The sequence below is a fragment of the Clarias gariepinus genome, chromosome 13 (genome assembly GCF_024256425.1).
Source record: "Clarias gariepinus isolate MV-2021 ecotype Netherlands chromosome 13, CGAR_prim_01v2, whole genome shotgun sequence".
NCBI classification, from domain to species: Eukaryota; Metazoa; Chordata; class Actinopteri; order Siluriformes; family Clariidae; genus Clarias; species Clarias gariepinus.
This window is the reverse complement of record NC_071112.1, coordinates 5,027,897-5,053,614: the sequence shown is the minus strand read 5'-3', so window position 1 is coordinate 5,053,614 and position 25,718 is coordinate 5,027,897. Positions and strand designations below refer to the sequence as shown.

At 38.7% G+C, this 25,718-nt stretch overlaps 1 protein-coding gene across 1 annotated transcript; it reads right to left on the bottom strand.

Moving 5' to 3' along the window:
• Window positions 1-684: 684 nt before the first annotated feature.
• LOC128535724 (cytosolic phospholipase A2 delta-like) lies at window positions 685-24,840 on the bottom strand. The gene is made up of 20 exons (XM_053509769.1): window positions 24,721-24,840; window positions 22,997-23,069; window positions 22,429-22,565; window positions 21,833-21,961; window positions 14,052-14,092; window positions 13,246-13,288; window positions 11,416-11,467; window positions 11,183-11,325; window positions 10,088-10,180; window positions 9,846-9,880; window positions 9,453-9,591; window positions 8,296-8,432; window positions 7,980-8,202; window positions 5,079-5,185; window positions 3,928-4,073; window positions 3,727-3,825; window positions 3,085-3,255; window positions 2,596-2,765; window positions 1,821-2,007; window positions 685-1,114 (listed from the first exon to the last, which is right to left on the bottom strand). The coding sequence occupies exons 1-20, from the start codon at window positions 24,838-24,840 to the stop codon at window positions 864-866; spliced, it is 2,496 nt and encodes an 831-aa protein (XP_053365744.1). The 3' UTR covers window positions 685-863.
• Window positions 24,841-25,718: the final 878 nt, after the last annotated feature.

The window sequence follows — 25,718 nt, the reverse complement described above, 5'->3', positions numbered from 1 at the left end:
GTCAGGAAGCACAGTGAGGGATCTGTTCTCAGGGCACAGGAAACATTTCATTAGATTACTATACCTTACAATCTTATAATACCTTACAGTTAGGCATGAATACATTTATTGAAATGTCAAAAAAAAAAAAAGATGTAAGTTTTCCAAAGGTGTCACCTGCCCACTGAATATGCTCAATTTTTAATGCTGTACATGTAAACAGTGATGTTATTAGACAACGAAATAGTGAGTGTACGTCTTTGTTTTTCTTTTAAAGGTTCTGTGAAGGTTTAATCAAGTTCCCAAGTTTGGTTTCAGAGTTAAATATAGAACAAAAGTGTGATGTTATTGGACTATGGATAGCCACCACTTAAGACAATGGATAGTAATCCCCATGTGTCACTTGTCTAAGGAAGCCTTTTGTGCTGTAACTGAAATCCACTGACCATTTCAGTCATTAAAGACACAATTTACTTACAGTATCTCTAAATAAGTCCAAACACAAAAAATAAGCACAAGTAATTTCTCAAAACATGTAATGAATAACTCACTACAGGCCAAGCTTTTATTAGAAAATACCCCATGCCAGGGTGCTGTGAGGTGACATGGTGCAAAGAGGGGTACCTCCTTGCATTGACAGTAAGCCAAAAATCCAGAAAGCAAAATCCTCCAGTGTCAAAAAGAATTACCATAATAATTTGACATAAACTCCCTGTGACTAAGCTATAGAAACTAACATATACGAACTAGTGTATTAACATAAATCAATTTATGGCTAATATATATTAATCATATTCAAGGATTTAACTGTGTTGTGGTTAATATCTTACTGACACCAAATACACTCACTCACTTCATTCTTCATTTTTTACAGTACACCACTTTTAATTTACTTTGCAGTTATTTGTACCATCAGCTGAGGTCATACTACTAACGAACCCTTTTTTGTTTAAAACTTTCCTTAGTGCGTTTATGATGGTGTCTTTGTTGTTGACAATGTTGTAGTGAGTGAGGTCCACCAGTCTTTGGAAGTCTTCTGAAGAGTATGTGAGGTTTGAGGTTACATATGGGCAGAAATTAGAGCTCACATCAATATTTCCCTGTTTTAGCTCCTTCTTTCCTGTTCTCTTTACTCCTGCAGTATGGGAGAGAATGCACACACACACACACACACACACACACACACACACACACATTCAGTATTGTGTGTCTTCTTTTATTTTTCATTTTTCAGTTCTAAAATAAGTAGCTACACTCTAGTTATTTATAAAGATAAATTTTAGTAGTTAACTGTAGTGAATTCTTACTAGATGTGTCAATCAGGAAATCTACAGTGTTGACTACATGTTAAGCTCATTTGAGTCTGGCTTGTCACAGATAAGCGCTGTATGGTGGTAGTTTTACTTTTAAGGCATTAATTCCACCATGGAAATTTTGCCCTGTAAGCTTCCCCAGCTGGCATTTTTAAGGAATGGGCAGTCTTATGCCAAGCTCAGAACACAAAGAATTCACATTGCCACTAAAGTATAGAACACCCACATGTGGCTCTTCATGACACCATTTCATGTTTTCATTCTACAAGTCATTAACTAGCTTCTTCTTGTTTAAATAAATTTGTCAGAACAATAAAGACAGGTGATTGGTCAATCTCTCCATGAAGCTCAGCCTGTCATGATGTCAGTGATGTAGTGATGCCATATCATGCTGTGGCTAGGAGAGCAATATTGGCCATGCTGTTTGGGTGAAAGATTTGGCATACTCTCTCTTTAGCTATAATATAGTTATAAAACCTATAATGATTTGCATTCAAAATGAAAGTACTATAAATAAAGTACAGTTACCTGGTGCTTTGTAGTCCTTAAATGAGACATTAACCAGCGGAAAGTGGAGCACTATGGGAGCATCAGGATTTTTCTCATCCATAAACACATACACTTCCTTTTTTGGCTGAGATTTATACTTGCTGAAATCTATCTTTGGGAATGGTACCTGGTGATCAATGCAGTATTGCTGAGTGTCTTTCACGACCTGACACAAAAGAAACATATCAAGAGAAGCTTCATTTGTTTGGTTGTTGAGTCTTGGCTCAGTTTTTCTATGTTAAGGTTAAGTTCTGGCATAAAGTAAAACAAAAATCCTGAACGATTTTAGTTTATGTTGAAATGTTTATGGATTTTTAACTAATATGACATTAAACATTGCTGGAAAATGGTGAGAAAGAGCAGAAGTGCTCATTCTTGTTTTAAGTAGCTGACACTAAACTGTTACCCTTAATGTTTAAACCTACACTTTTTTTCTCCCTGATATTAAATGGAAATTATAAAAAAATACAGATCCAATCAAAAGCAGTTAAACACTATTATCAAAAGGTTCTGGACTTTTGACAGTCAAACCCTTTAGTGGTTCTCCATGTCATATGCTGTAAATATTTTCTTTAAGCTTCAGCTAACTGAAGCTAATTACATTTTCTCAACTTACTTCATGACATTAATTTACACCACTGTTATAAACCAATGCTGAAGGTGAAAACAGAATGACTGTATAATAATTCCAATAAATAAACAGACAATTTAAGTAATAAATACATCCTAAAACTTTCTCTGCTCATTATTTTACCTGTAAAGGGTCCTGATCCCAGGAGTAGCTGAGGGACAGAATGAGTTTAGCACTTCTCTGGGGTCGCAGCACAGGAGGGAAGCCTATGTTAATGGCAAATCCGGAATCCACCAAGCTAAGAGTTGAGTCCACTGGAGTCAGCTTGTTTGGAAAGGCATCGGGGTTTGTGTCTGTAAGAAGTATTCAGTGAAACAAAAAAGCTATAAAAAAAAAGCATTCAGTAGAACTGAAAATGTAATTGATCTGATTTCTTTTCATCCAGATAATTGACACAAATATTAAATTAAACTCTTATGAAGCCACATCATAAATATATGAACTAACAAGTATACTGGTGAACGTATTAGTCAGTAAGTGTACAACCCCCCACCCCGCCACCCCACCCCCGGAAATAACAAGATAAACATTGGATGGATTAAATATAAACTGTTAATTTATTTAAATAAAGGAATTTATAAATAAACCAAGTGAAATAAAAATGAGGTCTACCATTTGAGATGTTGAAATTTGGGCTTTCAGTATACGAGTTGTGGAGGAAAAATCCTCTAATGAAGTTAAACACACTGCTAATGATGGGGCGATCATTCATGAAGTTGCTCAATGATGAGGCCTCTGAATCAACCCGTAAAGTATCAAGTGCTGGACTCTTTTCTTCTTCCTCTACAAGCCAAAGAAAATTCCTTGTAACTCAAAAGTGCAAATATACAAAGTATAGCAAGAAATGTTTGCTCATATAAATGGTTTGGTCAGTAACAAAAAATAAAATATATAAATGTAACCAGCAGTTTTGTACCTGAGCTTCCATCAGCATAAATTGACTTTTTAATAAACTAAATTTTATTCCTTTTATCTTTCCTGATATATAACTTCACAAATCTCTAGTACACAGATACAGCAGGGACTGATTTATAGTAGCACTATTTAGTATCACCCAATGATTATCATCGCAGGGTTTTTTTTCTTTTCACTATCACCCTGGTTGCTTATCAGAGAAAACTGATGATTATAATTTTTTTCCTTACATTGTTTCAAGATAATTTCTATACATATTTCTGTAAAGCTGCTTTTGTTAAAAGTGCTATACAAATAAATCTAATTGAAATTTAAAAGCTGCTATAAAGATATACTTACCAATCTTGTCGATCTTTTCTTCTGGACAGGATGGTGTCACTCCAGTAAAAGTCTTCCAGAGGTGCATCAAATTAGTAGAGAAAACACTGCTCCAAAGGCCTTTACACACACACACACACACACACACACACAGTATATGTATAATATGGATAATGGAGAATGTGAAGCAGGAACTTTCTCTAACACAAACATTGTACCGACCCAGGAGGAAGGAGACGCGTGTTTCTGGCAGCTTCTTAACCACATGACCTAGGTAGAACTCACTCCCAAAATTTTCCACAGGGACAAAGGCTCCATATTTGCAGAATCCCACCTCAAATGGGGTAAACTCACACCACTCTGTAATTTACATAATAATAAAGGAAGGACAAAATGAAAATGATAAAGGCAAAAAAATTCTTACTACAATTGATTTTAAATACACTAAAAACCAGAGTTTAATAATTTACACCAACAATCAGATTACAGCAGTCTGAACTATAAGATGAAGGGATAATGTCCAGTCTTTACCAGGGACTGTTCACTGAAAACCCTAATAAGTTAATTGGACTAATTTGATTGAGTAAACTCGTTGCCTCATTTTAATTGAGTAATGGAATCTTCTAAAACTTGCATATTTAAGTTTATTTAACTTGGCGGTTTTGTAGACTGTACTTAAATCATTTAGTTCAACAAACTTAGCACTTATTTAATGTACTTAAAAAATTGCGTTCACTTGGTATAAATTTTTTTTAAGTGTACTTATATATTTAAGTTAACTCAACATGAAAATGTAACTTAAACCTGTTAAACAATGTTCTTATATTTGAACTGAAATAAAACAATGAACAGCATTTTTAAGCTTAGATTTTTTTTATTGACAAAATGCCACAATTTTCCACCGGAAAGAATGTTGAAGAGTATTTTATTAGGCACACAGCATGTACGGCATGAGCAGTACATTCACACAGGAACCACCATCCAATTCAGCCTCAGCATGAACCGGTGCACATTTCACCCGTCACCCCTTACCCACACACACAAACAGGGCCGAAGCCACTAACCCAAACACCCTTCCCCAACATGGTGAACACACCGACATCCCCGCAAAGCATGCTGGTCGTCAGCCGCCGCCCCGCCCACGCCACATTCACATTTGTGAAAATTGACCTTTTGAAAATGTTTTTTCCCCCAAAGGATTAATCATGATTTTGAGTTCACAACACTTGAAATCTTAAGTTTATGCATTTTGATGGTAAATAAGTTAAATGAACTTATATTTTTAAGTGATGGGTCCAAAATGCAAAATTTTAAGTAATGTTTAGTCAACATTACTTGATTGTATAAGTAAAGACAACATTAGGGTTTACAGTGTTGAGCCACTTGGATCCTTCTTCATGTTTACCGCTGTGTAGATTGGAAGTGGGTTCTGGCCCTCAGAGACTGCCTTCTTTTGGTCAGACAGTGTATCTGTGTGTTTCTGAACCAGAAATATTTTGTTAGGTTTGCTATTTATATTAGGTTGAACTCACACGAATGGCTCCTGAACATGGCTGAACAAGTAATTCCATGTTTTTCACCTTGCAAATATTAAATTGTTCAAAACCTAACATTGTGTAAAATGTTTGAGATAATTAGATTTAACATTTATTTGCTTGACTGAAATGTTTGTGTCTGGAGAGATGAGAAGTTTTGCTTCCAGAGGATGTAGTAAAATGTAAAGAAATAATTAATAGAAAATTCTGCACTACTTTTACCTACAGTATAAAGATAGACATTGCCATCCACTCACTTTTTAGTTTTTATTCCCCTTTATCCCGCATTCATCCCTGAGGAGTGTGATAAATTGGGGGTAAACTGTGTACAGAAAAACCAATGATGCACATACAGCTTGTTTTTAGTTGATTTCATGCTGCCTGGGGGGAATAGTGTAAACTTGTGATTTATTTAAATTTGATTTATTTCCAACATTGTTGCCTGTGACAAGCCCTAACCATTACTGTTTTATAGCTGCATGTTCACTGTTACTAAAAAAATGTAAAGTAGCCGTCACCTGCAGAGACAGCATATGGAATGTTCATTAATGGATCAGATTTACTAAAGGGTCTCTCCTCCTGCCGGAATGCCATTTTCTTGCAGCTTTGGTAAAGTTAGGAATAATTTCCTATGCTAAAAATGTTTATAAATTACTTTTACCTTTGAGAATTTTTGCCCACCTTGGAGCAATTCTGTAGTAAAATTGGAGCAATTTTACTATTCTGAGGTTTTATTGGAACATTTCAGGATCTTGTTTCCAGATAACTTGGGTGAAACCAATAGCAAACTCAGAGATGAAGAAGGACAGGTTAAATTTTTTATTTAGCCACTTTGGTAAAAGTATTAAATATTTTGATCAGAGAGTAAAAAAAGTTCAAATAAACTGAAGCAAGTCCATGTGCTGATGAGAGTATCCACAACTCTGTCACCCCTCATGAATAGGGAAATCCCTGTGATGTAGTGGCAGGCCAGCCAAAAGTCAAAGTCTAAAGAGACAAGCAGGGCAATAGTTCTGAGAGGAAAGTATAAATCTAAACAAGCTGCATTGCAGTCATAGTACCTCTCTAGTGTGCCCCAGGGCTGTACAGGTAGTCCCCAACCTATAAACATTTGAGTTATGAAGTCCCGCAGATAAAAACAGACGGCGGTTCTACGACCATTCGTAGATGTGAACAAAGCTCACGTCTATTGTACAAAAAATAAACAAGTGCACCAGGTACCAATATTTACAACTTATACACAATATTTTAAGTGTGTAATTAAATGTATAAAATGTTCAAAGTCTTTTATATTTTATGTGTGTGCATGTGGGGGTGCGGGAGAAATGAGTCGGCCTTACTGGTTTCAATCACTGTAAAGCTGTCCTGATGCTGAATAATTCCAATTTAAAAAAATTCTTGACAGAATTTCACAGAGTTCACAGTCCAGTACAGAGGAAAAGAACTTTGAGACAAAATGGCATCTGGGATTTCCCTCGTGATTTAAAGGCGCAGAGATGTGAGATTGATTTCGTTAGGCATGTTTTTTTCTCATAGTTTTTGGCCACATAATAGCAGTGTAAGGAAAGGAGACAGATTTAGTCATGTGGATTGATATGCTTTACTGTACATTGTAAATTCAAGTCAAAGGTGTATAAGACCCATTTTGTCAGATTTAAAAACAAATCCATCTTAAAAACATACTCTTAGAACAAAACTTGTTCGTAAGTTGGGGACTTGGCTGTATTTACTAAGTGTCTCTGAATCACTTCCATGAATCAGACTTAAAGTTAATTTAGGACTGAAAATATTCCAAGGTCAGAGAAGCACATAAAAATTGGTTACGAAGCTTCCTACTTTGACTTTCACTGAGAAAAAGACTGCTCCTAGGAAAGCATGTGACATCCGCAACATTGAAAGCCACAACATAGGCTGCACATTATAGTGGGTGATTAAGTTTTGACAGGTTGTCATAGCTTTAAATGGTGGAACAGCAAAATGGTGAAATTAGCAGTTCTGTGAAAGCTTAAAGCACATAGACAAAAACTTATAGAAAATGTGATATGGTTGCATGATGTTATCTTAATTAGACTGCTCCAATCACAATTGTTAAAAGGCCTAATAATAGAGCTGCATAGGAATGTCATAGTCTGATCAAAATTACCTCAAAAAGAAAGTGAAACTGGAGAGGAGATGAGACCATTTAGCTTGTGGAGTAGGTAGTAAAATGTAAAGAAATAATTAAAGTAAAAATGTTTTTGTTTGTTCTTTTCAAGCTGTTGCACTGCATAGCGTCTATGGGAGTCGTGTGACAAAAGAACGAACGACTCGAACTAGAAGACTTATTAAGAACCATTTAATTATGTTTCCTGTGTACTGCACTGCAAAGTGTCTTTGGAGGTCATGTGACAAATGAACAAACGATTCAGATCAAAAGACTCAAATCAAAAGACAACAAGGTAACAACTCATTTCTGTTTCCTGTACATAACCTGCGGAGATTTTTTTCGATCCTTTTTTAGATGTGCACTCAGTAGAAAATGAACGAATCACTCTCCGAGACTACTCGTTTTTGAGTCACATCAAAGACCCATTCAAAAGAAATTAATCATTCATGAACGACCCATCACTATTCAGAACTTCAGTGCAGTGCAGAGTATTTTGCGCGCCTCTGCCCTTCGTAATACTCGTATCGTTACATGTTTATCGTATGTTTTGACTGAAAGTGGAAGTGGATTTCTGTACCAACAGAGAAGCAGACCTTTCCAAAGACAAGCTGTTCTATAATGAGACCCCAGGTATCAATGAATGAGACTGAGTAGCCTTCTTTTTCTCTGTTCTGCAGCTCAGAGTGATAATAGTGCAGATGGGTCGGAGAGAAGAGGCTAGCTGGGCTCTTAGACAGCTCCTTCTGCACAGACGCTATAGCCTTATCCAGGCCTTCTTTTGACCAAAATGGGTCAGAGTAGAGACTGGCAGAGGTCCTAAAACAGAACCAATACATAAGGGAGCATAAGTTTATTTTTTATTATACTTGATAGAAAACACAAAACCCAGGATCAGGTGGAGCCACCCACCAGGTGGAGCCAGACACAGAGGCGATGTAGGTGATGACATCCAGCAGGCCGAGGCTCTGCAGTCCTTTCAGAGAGCCGTATGTGCCTGTCATGGCCCTCGAGCCGCCTCCTGAACACACCACAGCCACCGTTGGCACCTAAACGCGTGTGCACACACAAAAACACACACGCACAAACACGCACACATACATGCACACCATGCAACTTTATATAGCAAGTGATTTCTTAAAACAGCACAATACAGATCTTCATCACAGTGATTACTCAGTCTACCTCATTCATTCTCTATACTGCTTATCCAGCACAGGCCTGGAGCCTATGGAGGCAGGGTACACCATGGAGGGGTGTACATTAGATACTAGCACACTACTGCCAAATGCAAATTAGCATGGCCAGGAACTCCAACTCTCAACCCTGGTGGGACTAGGCCACAGTGCTAACTACTATGCGACGGAGCCACCCAGAGTGATTGCATATTTCCCATTAAGTTTATATAATCCTTTTCAATATGTAACTATTGTAATAAAGGAAAACAGGTTGAAGGAATGTTTACTATTTCTCATCCCTTTACCTCAACTTACATTACAGTACTTCGTATGCGAAATGTGTCATGTTGTCGTGTTGTTACTTTATAGCTCTTGTTTGCACACTTGCACTTCCACTTTATGTTGTCTCCTTTATATAAGACTTTCTCTTTTTTATATAGGAGTTTTCTGTTTGATAGAAAACACCCAGTAAGTAAAATGTCAATCTGTCTTGTTTCAGCTAGTCAGCGAATTAGGTTTCCAATTTAACTAGTTAGTTTTGTTAATTTAGGTTGTAAATGCATGTTGTAGCACTTTGGTCCTGGAGGAATGTTGTTTCGTTTCACTGTGTACTGAACTGTATGGGGTTGAACTGACAATAAAAGCCTACTTGACTTGAGTTGACTTGACTTGTATAATTACACTACAGCTTGATCAGTTTAACAATCACAACTTTCAAATGAAAAATATCTTTAAAATATATAAATTTCCCAAAAAGAAAAAAGAAAATTGTGTAGATTCATACTGTAGATTAAATTTATTTCCGTTTTCGGCCAGGGATGTGGCGGGCTGAATTTGGAAATGGTGAAGGACTTAATATTTTGCAAGGCATGGTAGGTATTTGACTTGTACCTGAGTGGGATCCAATGGAACCTGAAGGTTAAGAATTTTCTGCAGTGCATGAGAGACCACCTCTTTCCTCTTTACCAGAAACACCTTCTCCTCTGCAGCTATATCAAAATCCAGACGCACCTTCATGTCCTCCTCAGAGCTGTACACAACACAAACACACATATACACACAGAATTAAAGTCATGGTAATAAATGAATAAATTATTTAATCATTAGTATGTTCTTTAAGCAATAGTGAATCAGTGAGACAATGTGGATGTGCTTTTGAGACTTAACACCATTCTTTATTAATTACACCATTCTTTAAGTCTAGTTGCAATGTTGTAATTGTGAATATAGTTTAGATTTGATGTGAATGATGTCCTGTGCAGACAAATATTTGTTTAGTAATACCTGTCCACTCTGGTTAAATGCAATTCTACTTTGTCCTGTGGAGTTAAACAAACATTTTCAGCACATACGTACAATAATCCTACATTAAATAAAATGTGCTTAACTTACATGATGCCATAATCACAAAATTGTTTTTTAGCATAATGAGTCAAAGAAGTCATTGTCCAGTTTTTGAGCTTAGTTTGAAAACCTTGAAAATCTGGCATATGATTAGTCAAAATTAATATTATGAGTTGTCTCACCTTTGCCACAGGAAGAGAGAGTGTAAATTCACTGGTGGCTACAAAAGGGCTTACAGGAACTAGTGCAGGGCTGGAACTTTTATCATTTTTCAGCTGTCCTCATACAAAACAGATTAGACAGGTAAACAACCAAAAGAGAAAATATGTGGGTATTGAAATTAAACCAGGACTTGTGATTAAATTTCTCATTAACGAAGGAGTGAAACTGATTGACATTTAAAGAAGATTTCGAGCACAGTATGGTATAAGACGAAAAAATATGAGGAGTGTTAAAGTAAAACCTGGATTTGTGGTTTTAAATTTCTCATGAATAAAGAAGTAAAACTAATTGACATTTATTGAAGATATTTGATTGGTGCAAACGTTTTTAAAGAAAGCTGCATGTTCGTGAATAATGATCCCAGCTGATGTGACTTAGAACAAACTGCATGATTTCCCCAATGCTTAGTTTCCATGAACACTCAGCGAGTTGAAAGCCTAATCCTTAAAAATCAACAGATAACTAGTCATCAACTTGCGGGAGAGACACATGTGTCTGTGGAAACTGTACAGTCAATCATTAACAGACACGCTTAAACAAAACCAGAACTCTGCTGGGAGTTAATGCTACATCCCTGAACAGTCCTGACCTCGCCACAGGTGATTATCTCATGTTTGGGCCATTAAAGAAGTCCCTGGGAGGCCAAAGATTCAGATATAAAGCAGGAAATTCGATCATGGCTACTAAGAAACTTTCTACCTTGATGGTATCCGAGCACCAGTGAATCACTGGTATTGGGGCATCAGTGTAGCAGGGGATTATATATATAAAAATAAAGGGAGTTACTTGCAACTGTGTTGTTATTCTGCACACTTAACATACACAGTTTGATTTAAATGCTCCTCATTATTAATAACACATTTCCATTCCAAAGAAATAAAATGTATAGATTTAAGCAATAGTTCTTGCTATGTATTTTACAGATTAGAAAATATTCTAAGCTTCTTTATGTGTAATTTAAATTACATTATATGTAATTTTTATGTTATGTTATGTCATTATATGTTTTTTTTTTAAACAGTTCTGAACACATGATAATGTAACACAAATTATACCATCCGGAGTCCAATCTCAGTCTCCAGGTTTTTGTTGATGTAGTAGCGAAGAGTCTGCATGAGGTTGCTGTTCTTGCTGGACATTGAGATCACATGCCTTTCATTATATGCTCCTCGTACATTTAAGAGCATGTCATGTTTAACTAAAATATACACAATAAACAGAGGATAATTAGGTGTAAAATTTCTAATATACTGTATAGTTTTCACTGGACACTTTTTTGTCTTCTTACTGTCTTTTGGAAGTTGATCCAACTTCACCTCCAGAGTAGAAAACGGGACAGCCTAAAATCAAAACGTGTGGGATGAATAAAATATGCCAAAATGTTCTCTTTTTTTAGGCTAAAACATTTTTGTTTTTCAAAAAAGTATAGTTCATTTAAAATAATGCAATTTGTTTCTTCCGGAGAAACAGAAAGCTTTCTTTAAATAAATTTATATGTATATATTTTTTCTTTATTGCATTTTTTGACCAATATTTTCTAAACCCAACAACACCTTAGACCTGAAGCTATTCTGTACAGAGGAATAGACCTAAAAGATGATGTACCAGACTGATTAGCTGCACTTATTGCTGCACAAGTGGGTCCCTATACAGCAGTGGCCAAAAGTATTGTTGGTTTGTTAATTCATTCTGATCATGTCGATACACTCTCTGGCTGAAGTGTTTTGTCACGTTCTCTTGTTGCCTAGGAAACAGGTTCTGCTCACGTTTTCTGCTAGCAGCCCATCTCCTTCTGGCAAATACACTATGTTCAGGTCATTCTTACATTCAAAGTAACTTTTTTACTTTTTTTTTTTTAAGGATTGTGGTCGCTTTGTGGTCGAAGTGTAACTTTCAAGTCATACTGGTTGATTTTTTTTCTATTTGTCCATAGCCTCACTCTGTCTGCTTAAGTGTGTTGCTGTTGAAGGTAACAGGTTTGCCCTTTTGCATGAGTGCTGCAAGACACACTGTACAGTCAGCTCTTTCTCTGTGTTGCAGTTTTTTAGTATTGAATCATTAAAAATAGTTCCCTTCAGTTTAAAGAATGCCTTCTTGTGCTGTTTTGTCCAGTTCCACTTTATGCATAAGTACCTCAGACTGGTCAGAGAAATGAAGGAAAATTTGAATAGTAATTTACTATACCCAGTAGCTGCCGAACAGCCTTTACATCTGTTGGTTTTGATTGATGGCACCTACTTTCTTGAGATCTATTTTATCCATCGTATGTCAGGAAGTATCCAATGTATTTAGCCTCTTTCTGTCTCAATTTGAAATTGTTTGCATTTAGTTTAATGTTTTTTCTGCATGTGTTATTGAACAGTCTCAGTTTTTCTTCATGGTTACACTCAGTGGCTTCTTGTGTCTCACCTTTCCCTGTCATCTGCAGTAATGTTTAGACCAGGCAGAGCGTCTAATGCATGTGTTTTAGTGCATGATTTTTCTCTGAAAAATTTTAGGAGCCAAACTTTTTGGGCCAGACCCAGAGCATTTGTAAAATCCAAACTGGCTGGAAAATGTGGACAGGTAACTGGATTACTCTTTAAGCTTGACATGCCAGAAAGTACAGTACATTGACATCACACGTTGGCTTAGGACAGTTAACAGTTTTATATCTTCGTTAGTTGGTAATGAGAATGACTGCATTTAAAGCTTACAACTGAGTTTTTTTCTAAGGTGACAATGCTGTCTTTCACTGTCTATCAATATATTATCATAGTGCACCTTTATCAGTTTTGTTACTTTACAGTTTTTTTTACAAAGAAGTGATACACTATCTTCACTTGTCACCACTTGGGACTCTAACTAAACAGTTTCAGGTTTCTTAATTTTACCTAACTTGTGTTGTACTGTAGGCTAATTGGTGTTCCCAAATTGCTTGTAATATGTGAGTGGGGATGTGCTTGAACCCTGCTATGGCTTGCCACCCCATCCATTTTAACCGGAACTTTTTGAGCTTGACTTTATTGTGAAATTACAGACATAGTTGCATCAGAAAAATAGTAACATCTGATTGTTTTTGCATTATCACAAAAAAATGTTTGGCTGTTTAAATGTAATAGCTAGAAACAGTGCTTACCACTAGAACTCTGTTAGAGTGGTACTGATCAGGCGCTTCAGCACTAAAACCACAAAAACAGACACGTAAAGAAATGGTTGATTTTATTTTAATATCTAACCTTAGAACGGTATAAATAAATAAATAAATAAATAAATATTTTTTTTTTACCCTACTGACTAACTGAAATAGTAGGAAAGCTAAAATGACCACACATGCTACATTTTCTGTTTATCATATCTGATTATCATACACTGATATAGCATGAATTTGCAAGTATATTATAACATAATAGCAGTAGGTGTGTGTTGCTTATGTGTTTAGTTCCTTACTGCAAGCCTATGAAGAATTAAAGAACCTCAGATTGCGAGCAACGCGGGTTTGCAAGCGTTCCGCAAGACGAGCAAAAAATTTTGACTTGAAAAAAGAGCAAGTCTTGGTTTACGAATTCTGAGTATCATGTCAGACGCTTGCGCTTCTTGTTTTGACGCCGAGCATGGTAATCACATGGTTTTTCCTCTCGCGCGCGCTGCGAGTAATCATCTCTCCTGCTTGGTCTTAGTGCACATCTCTTAATGGTCTAATAAACATCCATACACGTGTGTACTGTTTACTAGAACACTGTGACCATGTGTGTGCGCGTGAAGCATGATTTATTTTGTTTGTATGCGTGTGAGTGTGAAAATGGTCGAGTGTTTTGAAAGAAGAGCCTGAACGGGACGAATTATGCTCACAATCCGAGGCTCCACTGTATTTAATTTTTATCAAATTTCTTTAAAATAATCTCTACACCTTTGATCTGTAGTGTACTATGATTTTTTTTTTACCTCTCTGTGAGCTCAAATTCCACCCATAGCTCATCCTTCAGCTGAAAACAAGAACAGCAATCAGCAAGATCCATCAGTTTCATTTTTGTTATTGTGATAACATAAATAGAATAATATATTTAATACTATATTATATACTGTATGTGACCCAGTCTGTGAAAACCCACTTTATTTATTGTTTTGTGTTTCATTGTTTTTTGCATAAAATCATTCTACGTTCATGTACATTTTGCTATTTTTTTCCACAGACTGTGCCACATATAATATACATGGTGACACAGAATAGCAGGAATTTTTTAAATGCGTATTGGTAGCCATTAGCAGGTGGTACCACTGCGGGTTAGTGACATTTAGCAAGTAAACACTCCGCCATTTTAGTAATCATGGATCAGTGGAACGGGCAATAAAATTAATTTCTTTTATTACTTCTGGTTTTATTGGATTGTAAAAAAGTTTCCGTTTTTTTGTGTCACCCTGTATCAGTGGATCATTTTATTTAATAACAAAAACTGTTTTGATCTGCATATTGCATAATTAACCAAGCAACAGATTAAATATAGCAAGATTCAGATAATTCTTGATTTTCCACTGCTTTATATCAGGTCAGGTCAGTTTTGATCTGCTATTGGTATCACATAGACCAGCTGTCTTATGATCGAACAATCAGTGACTAAACCAAAAACTCCACTTCAGGGTTCACCCTCAAGTGAATAAGTGAGCTGACGAAAAAAAATCACTTTAGGGGCAGATAAACCATCTGTAAAAGCAGATAAACTGATATAGTTTAAAGTTTATGGCCATCCATCACAAATAGCGCCGGTGACAAAGCATCAAAGCATCTTTGCTAAGCACTGCTAACTCATAGCATTCACTGAACCCAGAAGTGTTCACAGACACAGTAGCTATGCCTCTCCTCTGCCTGAGCAGGTTTCAAAAGAAAGAATCTACTGATAATTGGTCGGACTGCCCAAGGCTTTAAACTGCACTGGCATCATTAAGTTCAAGTAGGCTTTATTGTCACTTCAACCATATACAGGTAGTACACAGTGAAACGAAACAACGTTCCTCCAGGACCAAGGTACTACATGCAACATAAATTACAACATAAATTAACAAAAACTAACTTACTAAGGAAGACTATCTACAGGGTTTTTACAGTCAACAGACAACATAAAGTGCACGTGCAAATGTGCAAACAAAAGCAACAAAGTGACAGTGCGACAACATAATAATAAGGTGTTGAGGTGATGAGTTGAGGTAGTGACAAGCAGTTAAGACGTTAAAAAGTTAGTGCAAAAAAGTGTGTTTATCAGTCCAGACCCTTTTTGTTGAGAAGACGGATAGCTTGTGGAAAAAAGCTGTTGCACAGTCTGGATGTGTGTGCCCGAATGCTTCGGTACCTTTTTCCAGATAGCAGGAGTGTGAAGTGTGTGTGAGAGGGGTGTGTCCGATCAGCCACAATGCTGGTGGCTTTGCGGATGCAGCGTGTGGTGTAGAGGGGAGAGAGACCCCGATGATCTTCTCTGCTGTTCTCACTATCCGCTGTAGGGTCTTGCGGTCCAATATGGCACAATTCCCAAACCAGACAGTGATGCAGCTGCTCAGGGTGCTCTTGATACTGTAGTTCCTCTATAGAAGGTGGTCAAGATCGCTGGTGGAAGCTGGGCCTTCCTCAGTCTTCTTAGAAAAAAGAGACGCTGTTCGGCTTTCTTGTGTAGGGAGCTGGTGTTGAGGGACCAGCTGAGGTCCTTCTCTAGGTGGATACCCAGGAATTTGGTGCTTTCGACGACCTCTACAGAGGAGCCGTTGATGCTCAGCGGAGAATGGTCGCCTCGTGTCCTCCTAACGTCAACAACAATCTCCTTTGTCTTGTCAACATTTAGAGACAGGTTGTTGTCTTTGCACCAGTCCATTTGCCTCTGCATTTCCTCTCTGTACGCTGACTCATCGTTCTTGCTAATGAGACCCACCACAGTCGTGTCATCAGCAAACTTAATGATGTGATTCGAACTGTGTGTTGCTACACAGTTGTGAGTCAGCAGTGTAAACAGCAGGGAACTGAGCACACAGCCTTGTGGGGCCTCAGTGCTCAGTGTGGTGGTGCTGGAGGTGCAGTTTCCGATCCGTACTGACTGAGGCCTTCCAGTCAGAAAGTCCAGGATCCAGTTGCAGAAGGAGGTGTTCAGGCCCAACAGGCTCAGCTTCCCGATCAGTTGTTGGGGGATGATAGTGTTGAATGCTGAGCTGAAATCTATGTACAGCATTCGAACGTAAGTGTCCTTCCTGTCCAAGTGTGTGAGGGCAAGATGGAGTGTAGTGGAGATAGTGTTGTCCATTGAGCAGTTAGGATGGTACGCAAATTGCAGTAGGTCCAGTGAGGGAGGCAGCAGGGTCTTGATGTGTCTCATGACAAGCCGCTTGAAGCACTTCATGATGGTGGGTGTAAGTGCAACGGGACGGTAGTCATTGAGACAGGACACAGAAGACTTCTTGGACACAGGTACAATGGTGGTGGCCTTGAAGCATGTGGGAACGAGGGCGCTGCTCAGAGAGATGTTGAAGATGTCGGTAAGAACATCTGCAAGCTTTTCCGCACATTCTCTGAGCACTCTGCCTGGGATGTTGTCTGGTCCAGCAGCTTTACGTAGGTTGACTCATCATAGAGTTTTCCTCACATCAGCTGTAGTGAGACACAGCACCTGGTCGTTCGGAGGAGGGGTGGTCTTCCTCGCCGCCACGTCATTCTGCCGGTCGAACCGAGCGTAGAAATTATTTGGTGCATTTGGGAGGGAGCCATAACTGTCTCAGGCAGGTGATGTCGTCCTGTAGTGAGTGATGGCTTGTAAGCCCTGCCACATGCGCTGTGTGTCGCCGCTGTCACTGAAGTGATTGTGGATTCTCTGGGCGTGTGCGCGGTTTGCCTCTCTGATGGCTTGAGAAAGTTTGGCCCTTGATTTTCTAAGCGCCACCTTATCTCTCGCTTTCAAGGCAGAGTTTCGGGTCCTTAGAAGTGCACGCACTTCCGCAGTAATCCACGGTTTTTGGTTGGGTCGTGGGATGATGCTCTTGGAGACAGTGACGTCATCGGTGCAATTGTTGATGTAGCTGGTCACTCATGACGTGTACTTCTCCAAGTCAGTGAAGTCAACGTAAGTTGCATCCTCACTAAGAATGTTCCAGTCAGTGTTCTCGAAACAGTCCTAAAAAGCAAAGATGGCTCCTGCTGGCCAGGTTTTCACCTGCTTCAGAACCGGTTTTGAACGCCTGACGAGTGGTCTGTATGCTGGAATTAGCATGACAGAGATGTAGTCTGAGTAGCTAAGACACAGCAGTCTCTAACCTCACGCTCTGCCTGATATGCGCTGGAAATGTTTGTGTAAACAAGATTCAGCGTGTTTTCCCCTCTCATTGCAAAGTCCACATATTGATGGAATCTAGGAAGCACTGACTTGAGATTTGCATGGTTAAAAACTCCAGCAACAATAAACAGTCCATCTGAGTGTATATTTTGCAGTTCACTGATCTTTGTATACAGTTCCCATAGCGCTTTCTTAGCATTAGCGCTAGGTGAAATGTACACTCCGATAATGAAAACAGTGATGAATTCCTGTGGTAAATAAAAAGGTCTGCATCTAACAGTCACAAACTCCACCAACGATGACCAATAACTAGAAACTAGCACAGAGTTCTTGCACCATTTCGTGTTGATGTAAACACACAAGCCGCCTTACCGAGTCTTACCGCACAAAGCTGCATTTCTGTCGGCGCGAAACGAAGCTAGCCCGTCTAGCTGAATAGCGGCGTCCGGTTATCTGTCACTGAGCCATGTCTCCGTGAAAACAAAGACACAGCAGTCTCTAACCTCACGCTGTGTAGCCTGCTGGAGTCGGATGTAGTCCAGTTTTATTGTCCAGGAAGCAGACGTTGGATAAGGTGATGGACAGGAGAGCCGACTGACTAAGGTTTGTTTTTGGCCTAGCACAGACTCCCGCCCGCTTGGCGCGCTTCCACTTCCTAGCGCACCACTTCCAATGTCCCCTTCTCCGGCCGCCGGCATCAGGCAACGCCAAGGCTTCGAGGCCTGGTTCACGCAGCAAGCCGAGGTCGCGTAGCTTTTCCCGCAGCTCATCGTGGATGTTGTTAACCGGGTTATTTAGGTACAAAAGTGTCTGGTGGTTGTATGTACGGACACCAGTCGCAACGATATCCATACACTTGCTAGAGTAAAATAAACGGACTACACACAAAACGCAAACAACGTAGCGCCATTTTGGCTACGGAGCGGCCGCTGCGTACTACTGCCGTGCCGAAATCTTGGATCCATCATTGTAAAATCTACTTTTGACTGCAGGACCTGGCATTGGGATGGTAACCAGTTATAAAATCAGCTAGTATTGATAATGGCCAGACCTAAGGGACCCTGGGGCTGATCCTGGACATGCTGAAAGCATCATATCTCTAAATTGGCCTGGGATCTCTCAGAAGAAGCTAGAAGTAACCACAGGGCATCCTCATCAGGTGTCCAAACCACCTCAACTGGATTTCCAAACTTCTTACTTGATCTTGGATTACTTGGTTGTGCTGGAATTTGAACCTTGGACCTTATGAAGTAAATGCATTAACCACTGAGCTACTCTTGACCCTAATACATGCCACCAGTCCAGGTTTGCTAGAAAACAGAAACAAAATTCAGATTACGCAGATTCAGAAAACTACTTGTCAGTAAGAGTAATCAGAAAAAAGACTTTAGTTCGTTATGGAGCATATTCCAGATTTAAGAGTGTGTCCGGGTGAGAAGGAAAGAGCATAAGTGATGCACCCTTTATGCCACTGTACAAGCCTCTAGATGCAATGTTGTGATCTCGGGGTGATCAAGTCTAGCCCCAACAACATTATGTGCCAATAAAATGAAGTTAGCCGATGACGAGAATTTAATGAATTACGAGGTGTCATATCCATGGAGTTTTCATTCAATAGTGGTACCACCATATTCCAGGACACAAATAGTGAAAGAGTGGTTCTGGCAGAATGAGGAATCTGTCCACCACAGTATGTGATTAAATGAAACGTTATAGTGTGTGGCACTTTTGTTTGCCAGGCGATGCGTATACAAGCTTCATGATTGTGCAATATAGAATGTCCTTATTTTGTTTAGCATAACCTAGGTAATATGATGAAATTACTTTTAACAGAAAGTAAAGAAAATAAAAAGGAAAGCGCCAACACAGAGAGACTGAGGAGGAGCTTCTTCCTGCAGGCTATTCAGGCACCAACCAGAATACCACACATGACTCAACTGATTAGACTTGCTTTGGTTCCTTCACACCTGTGTTAGAGCACACCATACTACTAAAAACACTGCAGATTTTCACATGAAACATACTGTATGTTGCACATTGCTGGTCCACTCATTTCATACTCCATGTTTCACTCATACTGCTGTTATCATTGCATTCCACATATTTCCCTCTAATACCCTTTATGCACACTCCATTTAATTTATACATTTTATTCTTTTTACATTGCACATTTTATATATGTAAATTTTAAATACAATTTAATTGTAATTGTATATTTGTAGATTTTATATTTTACATTCTTTTACTAGTCTTTTACTAGTCTTCTTTTTTTATTTGACTTTTTTTTACCTTCTTATTATATTTCATCTTTTCTTTTTAGGGAACAGTCATATAAGCATTTCCCTGCATATCATATGGTTGTGTACACGACAAATAAAATTTTACCAAGTCTTTATCCTCTCAGGATACGTAAAGAGGACAAATGGAAGACCACTTTCAATTCCCATTTGACTAACTAATGTGTTGGCTATTTTGAAAAATTTTCTAACCATTTTCATGTTTTGTAGTAAAACAAGCTATAAATCAAGGCTAAAAAATTTACATTTCCTTATGAATCTGGATTCTTCCTGGTATTTGCCATTTCTGGGGGGAGCTGAACACCCCTTCTTGGTCTGGATTGATGAGTAATGTCCTGTCCCCTCATTAAATCCCATCACTGAGAGCATGGTCTGCAATATCCTATTGACTGTAAGGGGCTACTGACCTGAGGAAGAGGTTGCCCATCCTGGATCCCTGCATCCTATCCTAAATCCAGCCCTGATCACGAAATTTAACACACTTTACCCAAAGCCATCTTCAAGGATGCCCAGTGGCATCTGTAAAAGAGGGTAACCCCACAACCAAATTTACACTATAAACTAACTGTTGCTCAGCCAGCTCCTTCCCCTCCCTGTACCAGTCCGCCACTTTATTTCACTGCCTCAGTGTAGTGTAGTGTTGGGTGTGACGTGCTAGAACTATGTTGAAGTAAACAGTGTAAATATTTTAAAAGTAGGATAATGGGAGTGAGGTTTTCTCTCAGTGAGACTTATTTTGGATGTAATGTAAAATTTAAAAGCACTTAAGGAAACGCAGAAAGATTGCATGGGTTAAAAATAAAATATAAGTAGATGCAAACAAGACAGAAACAGAAACTCATCATTGAACTTTTTTTGAAAGAAAATTCTGGACAGATTCATGGGCATAATTATTTCTTGCTTTAGTGCCTTAAAGATGTCTTGGATATCTGTTTCGATTTATTTGTCTTTGCCAAATACAGTGTACACTGTGTTTCCTTAGAACTGTCCTGAAATGAGTAAGCTTTAAGACACTTATATTTATTTTAAAGGGATGGTTGAATAACATTAAGGTTTTTTAAGATCTTCTTTTTTCTTCAATAACTTGTCAGATATTTTTTTTTTTTGTGACACTAGCATGTCTGGATGGCTAATTTTCCTGCCTGTCTTGTACCACAATGGTATTTGTGCTAATGAGCTACAGTAGCATGTATAATATTGATTTGCTCTCCTTATCTATTGCAGCTAGCGACATAACGCCCCAAAAATTTAATATATATTTTCTGCTTTTAATTTAATAATCCAACAAACATAATACATTACAGATTACAAACATATGTTAGTACATCTTGAAATTTTGAAAACAGAAGATTTTCACCTTCCTACAAATTCCTGCAAATGTTATAGCAGCACTTAAGGAAATGTATTGAATTAATGTTGCTTTTTTTTAATGATGAAATAGTTGCAGAGATGTCTGATCCATGTGATTACACTTTGGAGCTTAGTAAACACTACAGTACTTGTGTAGTGTGGAGTAATGTGTTTGAAGAGAGTTTAAGTGTAACATTGTTAATATTTACTTTTACTTATTATTTACTTTATATGTGTGTGTGACATGGTAAGTTTTACATGTGGAAGGATAAGCTTACTCTTTCATTTAGGCCAGTGATAGTGAATCTCTAATTTATACACCTACATTGAGACATAAAAACTTTTTAATTTATTAAAACCAATACACCATGTCCAAAACACGATTTTATTTTATGATTTCTTTTTTTGGTAATGTTATTATCTGTTATTTGTTATCTGTTTGTCATGATACAGTACACCTGCACAATTCCTGTTTTGCAGCAGGCAGCAGAAACGTAGAATGTAGTTTCACGTTTTCCTTAATCAAACTCAGCTGGGTAAATAACACTCTGTTGCTCAAAAACCTAACTATAACTTTACCATAATTCTTATTCACTTTCCTAAGCATGCCCACTTAAGCTCATCTATTATTCATTTCAGTACTTTTGACTTAGCACCTTTATCTTTAAGCACATTTTATGGGATTCAGTAGAACTATTGTACATCATACCATGCCTATTAACAGCATATACCTTAAACACCAGATACGTCAACTTGTGAATGTCTGGTATCTGACCTTATCATCTGTAATGAAGACTTTTTTCTCTTTCTGACCCAATTTGAGGGTGCTGATGTCGAGCAGGATACTGGTGCATAGTTCATCCTTTACAAAGTCTTCGTCATACAAATTCAGCTCCAGAATATTCTAGTGGAGAGAACAAAAAGACTCTTACTTTAGTTTTTTTCCTTTTTCTTTTCAATAATATACATATTTTTTTCGGGACTAAAGCTGTATAAACTCTATCGCACAAGAGTTTGTGTTGTCTGTATTTTGTGTTAGCCCAGAATTCATTATAAATAATCCAAGGAATTATCACTAACAGTACTTTGCATATAATAATCACAAGAAATGACAAAGGAAATGTAATTCTTTCCTGGTGTAATTTATATACATTAATACATCAGCACCTGTGCTTTTCATAGCTTTATTTGCACATAGTGTTTTATCGTCAGGAAACCACTAATGCAGTAATTGATCTTTTGATGCAGCCAATCAGGAGTGTCTAAATATTGGTATTAGGTCTTAGGCTTGGACTACCAAAAAGAAACTATACCCTTCTGAATCTGAAATAAAACCAGGTGGTCTGATCTTTAGCCTATTAGTTCACTGACCTTGACCTGGCTATAAGCACGGAAGAAGAAGGTTTCATTCCACTCAGGTGTCTTGCAGTTATCGATTGTCCTGGTTCTCAGGGTGCAAGCTGAGGCCGTGGGTAGGCGTAATGTCACATAGAGGTCAGGCAGTGAAACTGTGGATACATGTGAACAGTGTTGCTTTTAGTTACTGTGTCACATGTACAAGTATTTAATGAGAACAACAGCTAATAAGTTAACATAAAGATGGGTAACAATATAGAAAAATAGTGGCTGTGTTATGGTGTGAAATAAAGTACAGTATTCGATACTTTCGTACAGTTCTAAAGACTTGTAAAAAGACCTGTCAAATACATTGAAGTTCTGGTTGCTTGTAGTGTCCCAAAAATTCCTATCACACTTTATGTTGCATTTCTATTTATTTTATCATTCATCTCATCTTATCTCATCTTCCATACCACTTTATTCTGTATTCAGGGTCGCGGATTTCATCATTCATCTGTTCTATAATTTAAATATGATGTGAAACACTTTGTTTATTAATAACCAAAAATCATAAAACTCAAACGGTGTAATGCTGACGTACAGAGGTCATATGAATGCCGGAACCTTCCTCGTAGAACTGTGACAGAAAGGTTCCAATAAGGTGCCTCTTCTTTCTGTAACACATAGGTAATGAGAAGAACTGAGTAATTACCCATTAATTAACATATCTGTTTTATGTTTTTATAAATTATGATAATTCAACTCAAGCAGTACAGTAGGTCTAAAGATAAGGTCAAATAATTGTCTATTTTTTTTCAGTGGTTTCCTTACTACCATAGTTTTACAACAAACATAATCCATATGTATGCTTACCAAAAAAAGTATAAATAATGTTTATTTTATCAAATAAAATTTAATTAAAGTGTAATTATATTTATGTTATACGTTCTGTAAAATATATTCTAGCATCAATATACTAGTAGGATACTTGTAAATGTATTATTTTAATACGCCTTGGGACTAAATTGTCCCACTTTTAGTTCATAAAAGTATTCTTTAGGTGTAAGAGTAATAAACGTTCAGTGCACAGGCAGTTCACACAGGTTTTATTTTGGAATGCAAATACTGTGACGTGTATTATAAGCAAACTTATACAGTAGGTCCTAGTTATATACTTCTAGCCCACAGTTTTATACTGCAAGTATACTTTGTTATCTTTAACATTATACTTGTGGTTTAATACTTATATATTGTAGCGTTTTACCGCTTAAAGGACATTGGAAGTACAAGTGAGCTTGTTTGCTGCCCAATGGAAATGGCTGGGAGTACTTTATTCGGCACACAGTCCCAAAACAGCATGAGCAACACATTCACATGAGCACCTACATCCAATTCAGCCTTAGTATAACACAGAGCACATTCAACAGATCACACACAGTCTAACACACAAACCTGGCCGAAGCCACTAACCCAAACACCCTTCCCCAACAGAGTGAACACATAAAAGAAAAAACACAATGCATAATGGTCATCAGTCACCACCCCGCATACGCCACACTGCCCCCACCCGAGCTGTGACCATCCCCGGTCACCATGACTCTCTCTCTCTTTCAATCTCTGAGGTGTGAAGGCAGTCGGCACTGGCGTTGTGAACGCAGGAGTCCTTTTGAGGGGGGAGTGCAAACATTGTCCTGAGGCGGTCCGGCCTCCACAGAGTTCGAGGTTTCGCCAACGTGCAGCTGGTAGGGAGCAAGACGGTCTCGGTGGAGCACAACCATTCGCCTGCCCCGTCAATTGCACCCGGTAGACGACATCGGAGAGCTGGGCAATTACCGTACAAGGGCCCACCCAGTGGGACATAAGCTTGGGTGAGAGCCCCCTCTTCCTCTGGAGTAATGCATCCATACCTGCTCTCCAGTAGCAAAATCTCGCCCCCGGCTGTGAGTGTCATAAACACGGCGCTGCTTAACACCGGTGTCCGCCAAGTTTTTATGCTCCAACTCATGAACACGGAACAGTTTGTCTTTTAAAAAAACAAAAATAATTCAACCTAGGCTTCGTGGGTAAATCCGATTGGGGAGGTGGTTCGAACACAAGGTCCACGGGACTGCGCAGCTCGCGGCCGAACATTAAGGCAGATGGCGTCAGCTGTGATGACTCCTGCACTGCTGTGAGATATGCCCAGAGCACGAGAGGCAAATGTTCGTCCCAATCCTTCTGCCGATCGCTGGCAAGCACTGCGAGTTTTGTGGTGAGAGTCCGGTTAAAACGTTCCACGAGGCCATCACTTTGAGGATGAAGGGGCGTGGTGCGGGTCTTTTCCACCCCGAGGCGCTCGCACACTGCAGCAAACACCTCTGCCTCAAAATTTCGCCCCTGATTGCTGTGTAACTGCTCCGGAGTGCCGAATCGGCTAAAAACCTCATCCACCAGCACTCGAGCCATGGTGGAAGCACTTTGGTCAGGCTGAATGACTATCGGCCATTAGCGCTCACCCCAGTTCTGATGAAGTGCTTTGAAAAGCTGGTCCAGAGTCATAACATGTCCTTCATCCCTTCCACCTTTGATGCGCACCAATTTGCTTACAGATCAAACAGGTCAACTGAGGATGCTGTAGCTGTAGCTCTTCGCGCTACCCTGTCCCACCTGGAGCATCAGGGGAACTAGGCATGTCTTCTCTTCATTGACTTTAGCTCTGCTTTTAACACCATCCTCCACTGTCAGACTCCCCTATTCCACCTGTCTTTAGATAAAGGACTTCCTGACAGACCGCAAACAAAAGGTCAGGGTGGGCCCACACATCTCCTCAGCCATCAGCATCAGCACTGGCTTGCCCCAGGGCTGTGTGCTCTTCACGCTGTACACACACCAAATTTATAGTGTGTGAGTAAGTCGGCTAAAAAGTGATGAAAGCTTCAGCACTTTATTAATTATGCCCGAATGGTTTAATTGTGCCTAAGGAGACCAAAGGAGACTGTGCCTTGCGGGATTTTCGCTCGATTTGGATTATTGCCGTCTACACTGCTTCTTTACGGTTCTTACCCTCCTTGGTTGGTTTGTCTTGGTTGGTGCACCTTTTTTGTTTCATTTTTTGTATTTTTGGTTGATTTGAATTGGTCTGGTTTGTGTCCTTCTTGCGCACTGTTTTTTGAAGCACTCAGACACCAAAATAAAGAGCTCTTTTTTTTGTAACATTAGTTAAAGGTATTTTAGCTGAGCATTACAACACTATCGCCAAATTTGCAGATGACACAACTGTGGCGCGGCTCATCTCTGGGGGAGATGAGTTTGCCTACAGGCATGAAGTGGAGCTGACAGCGTGG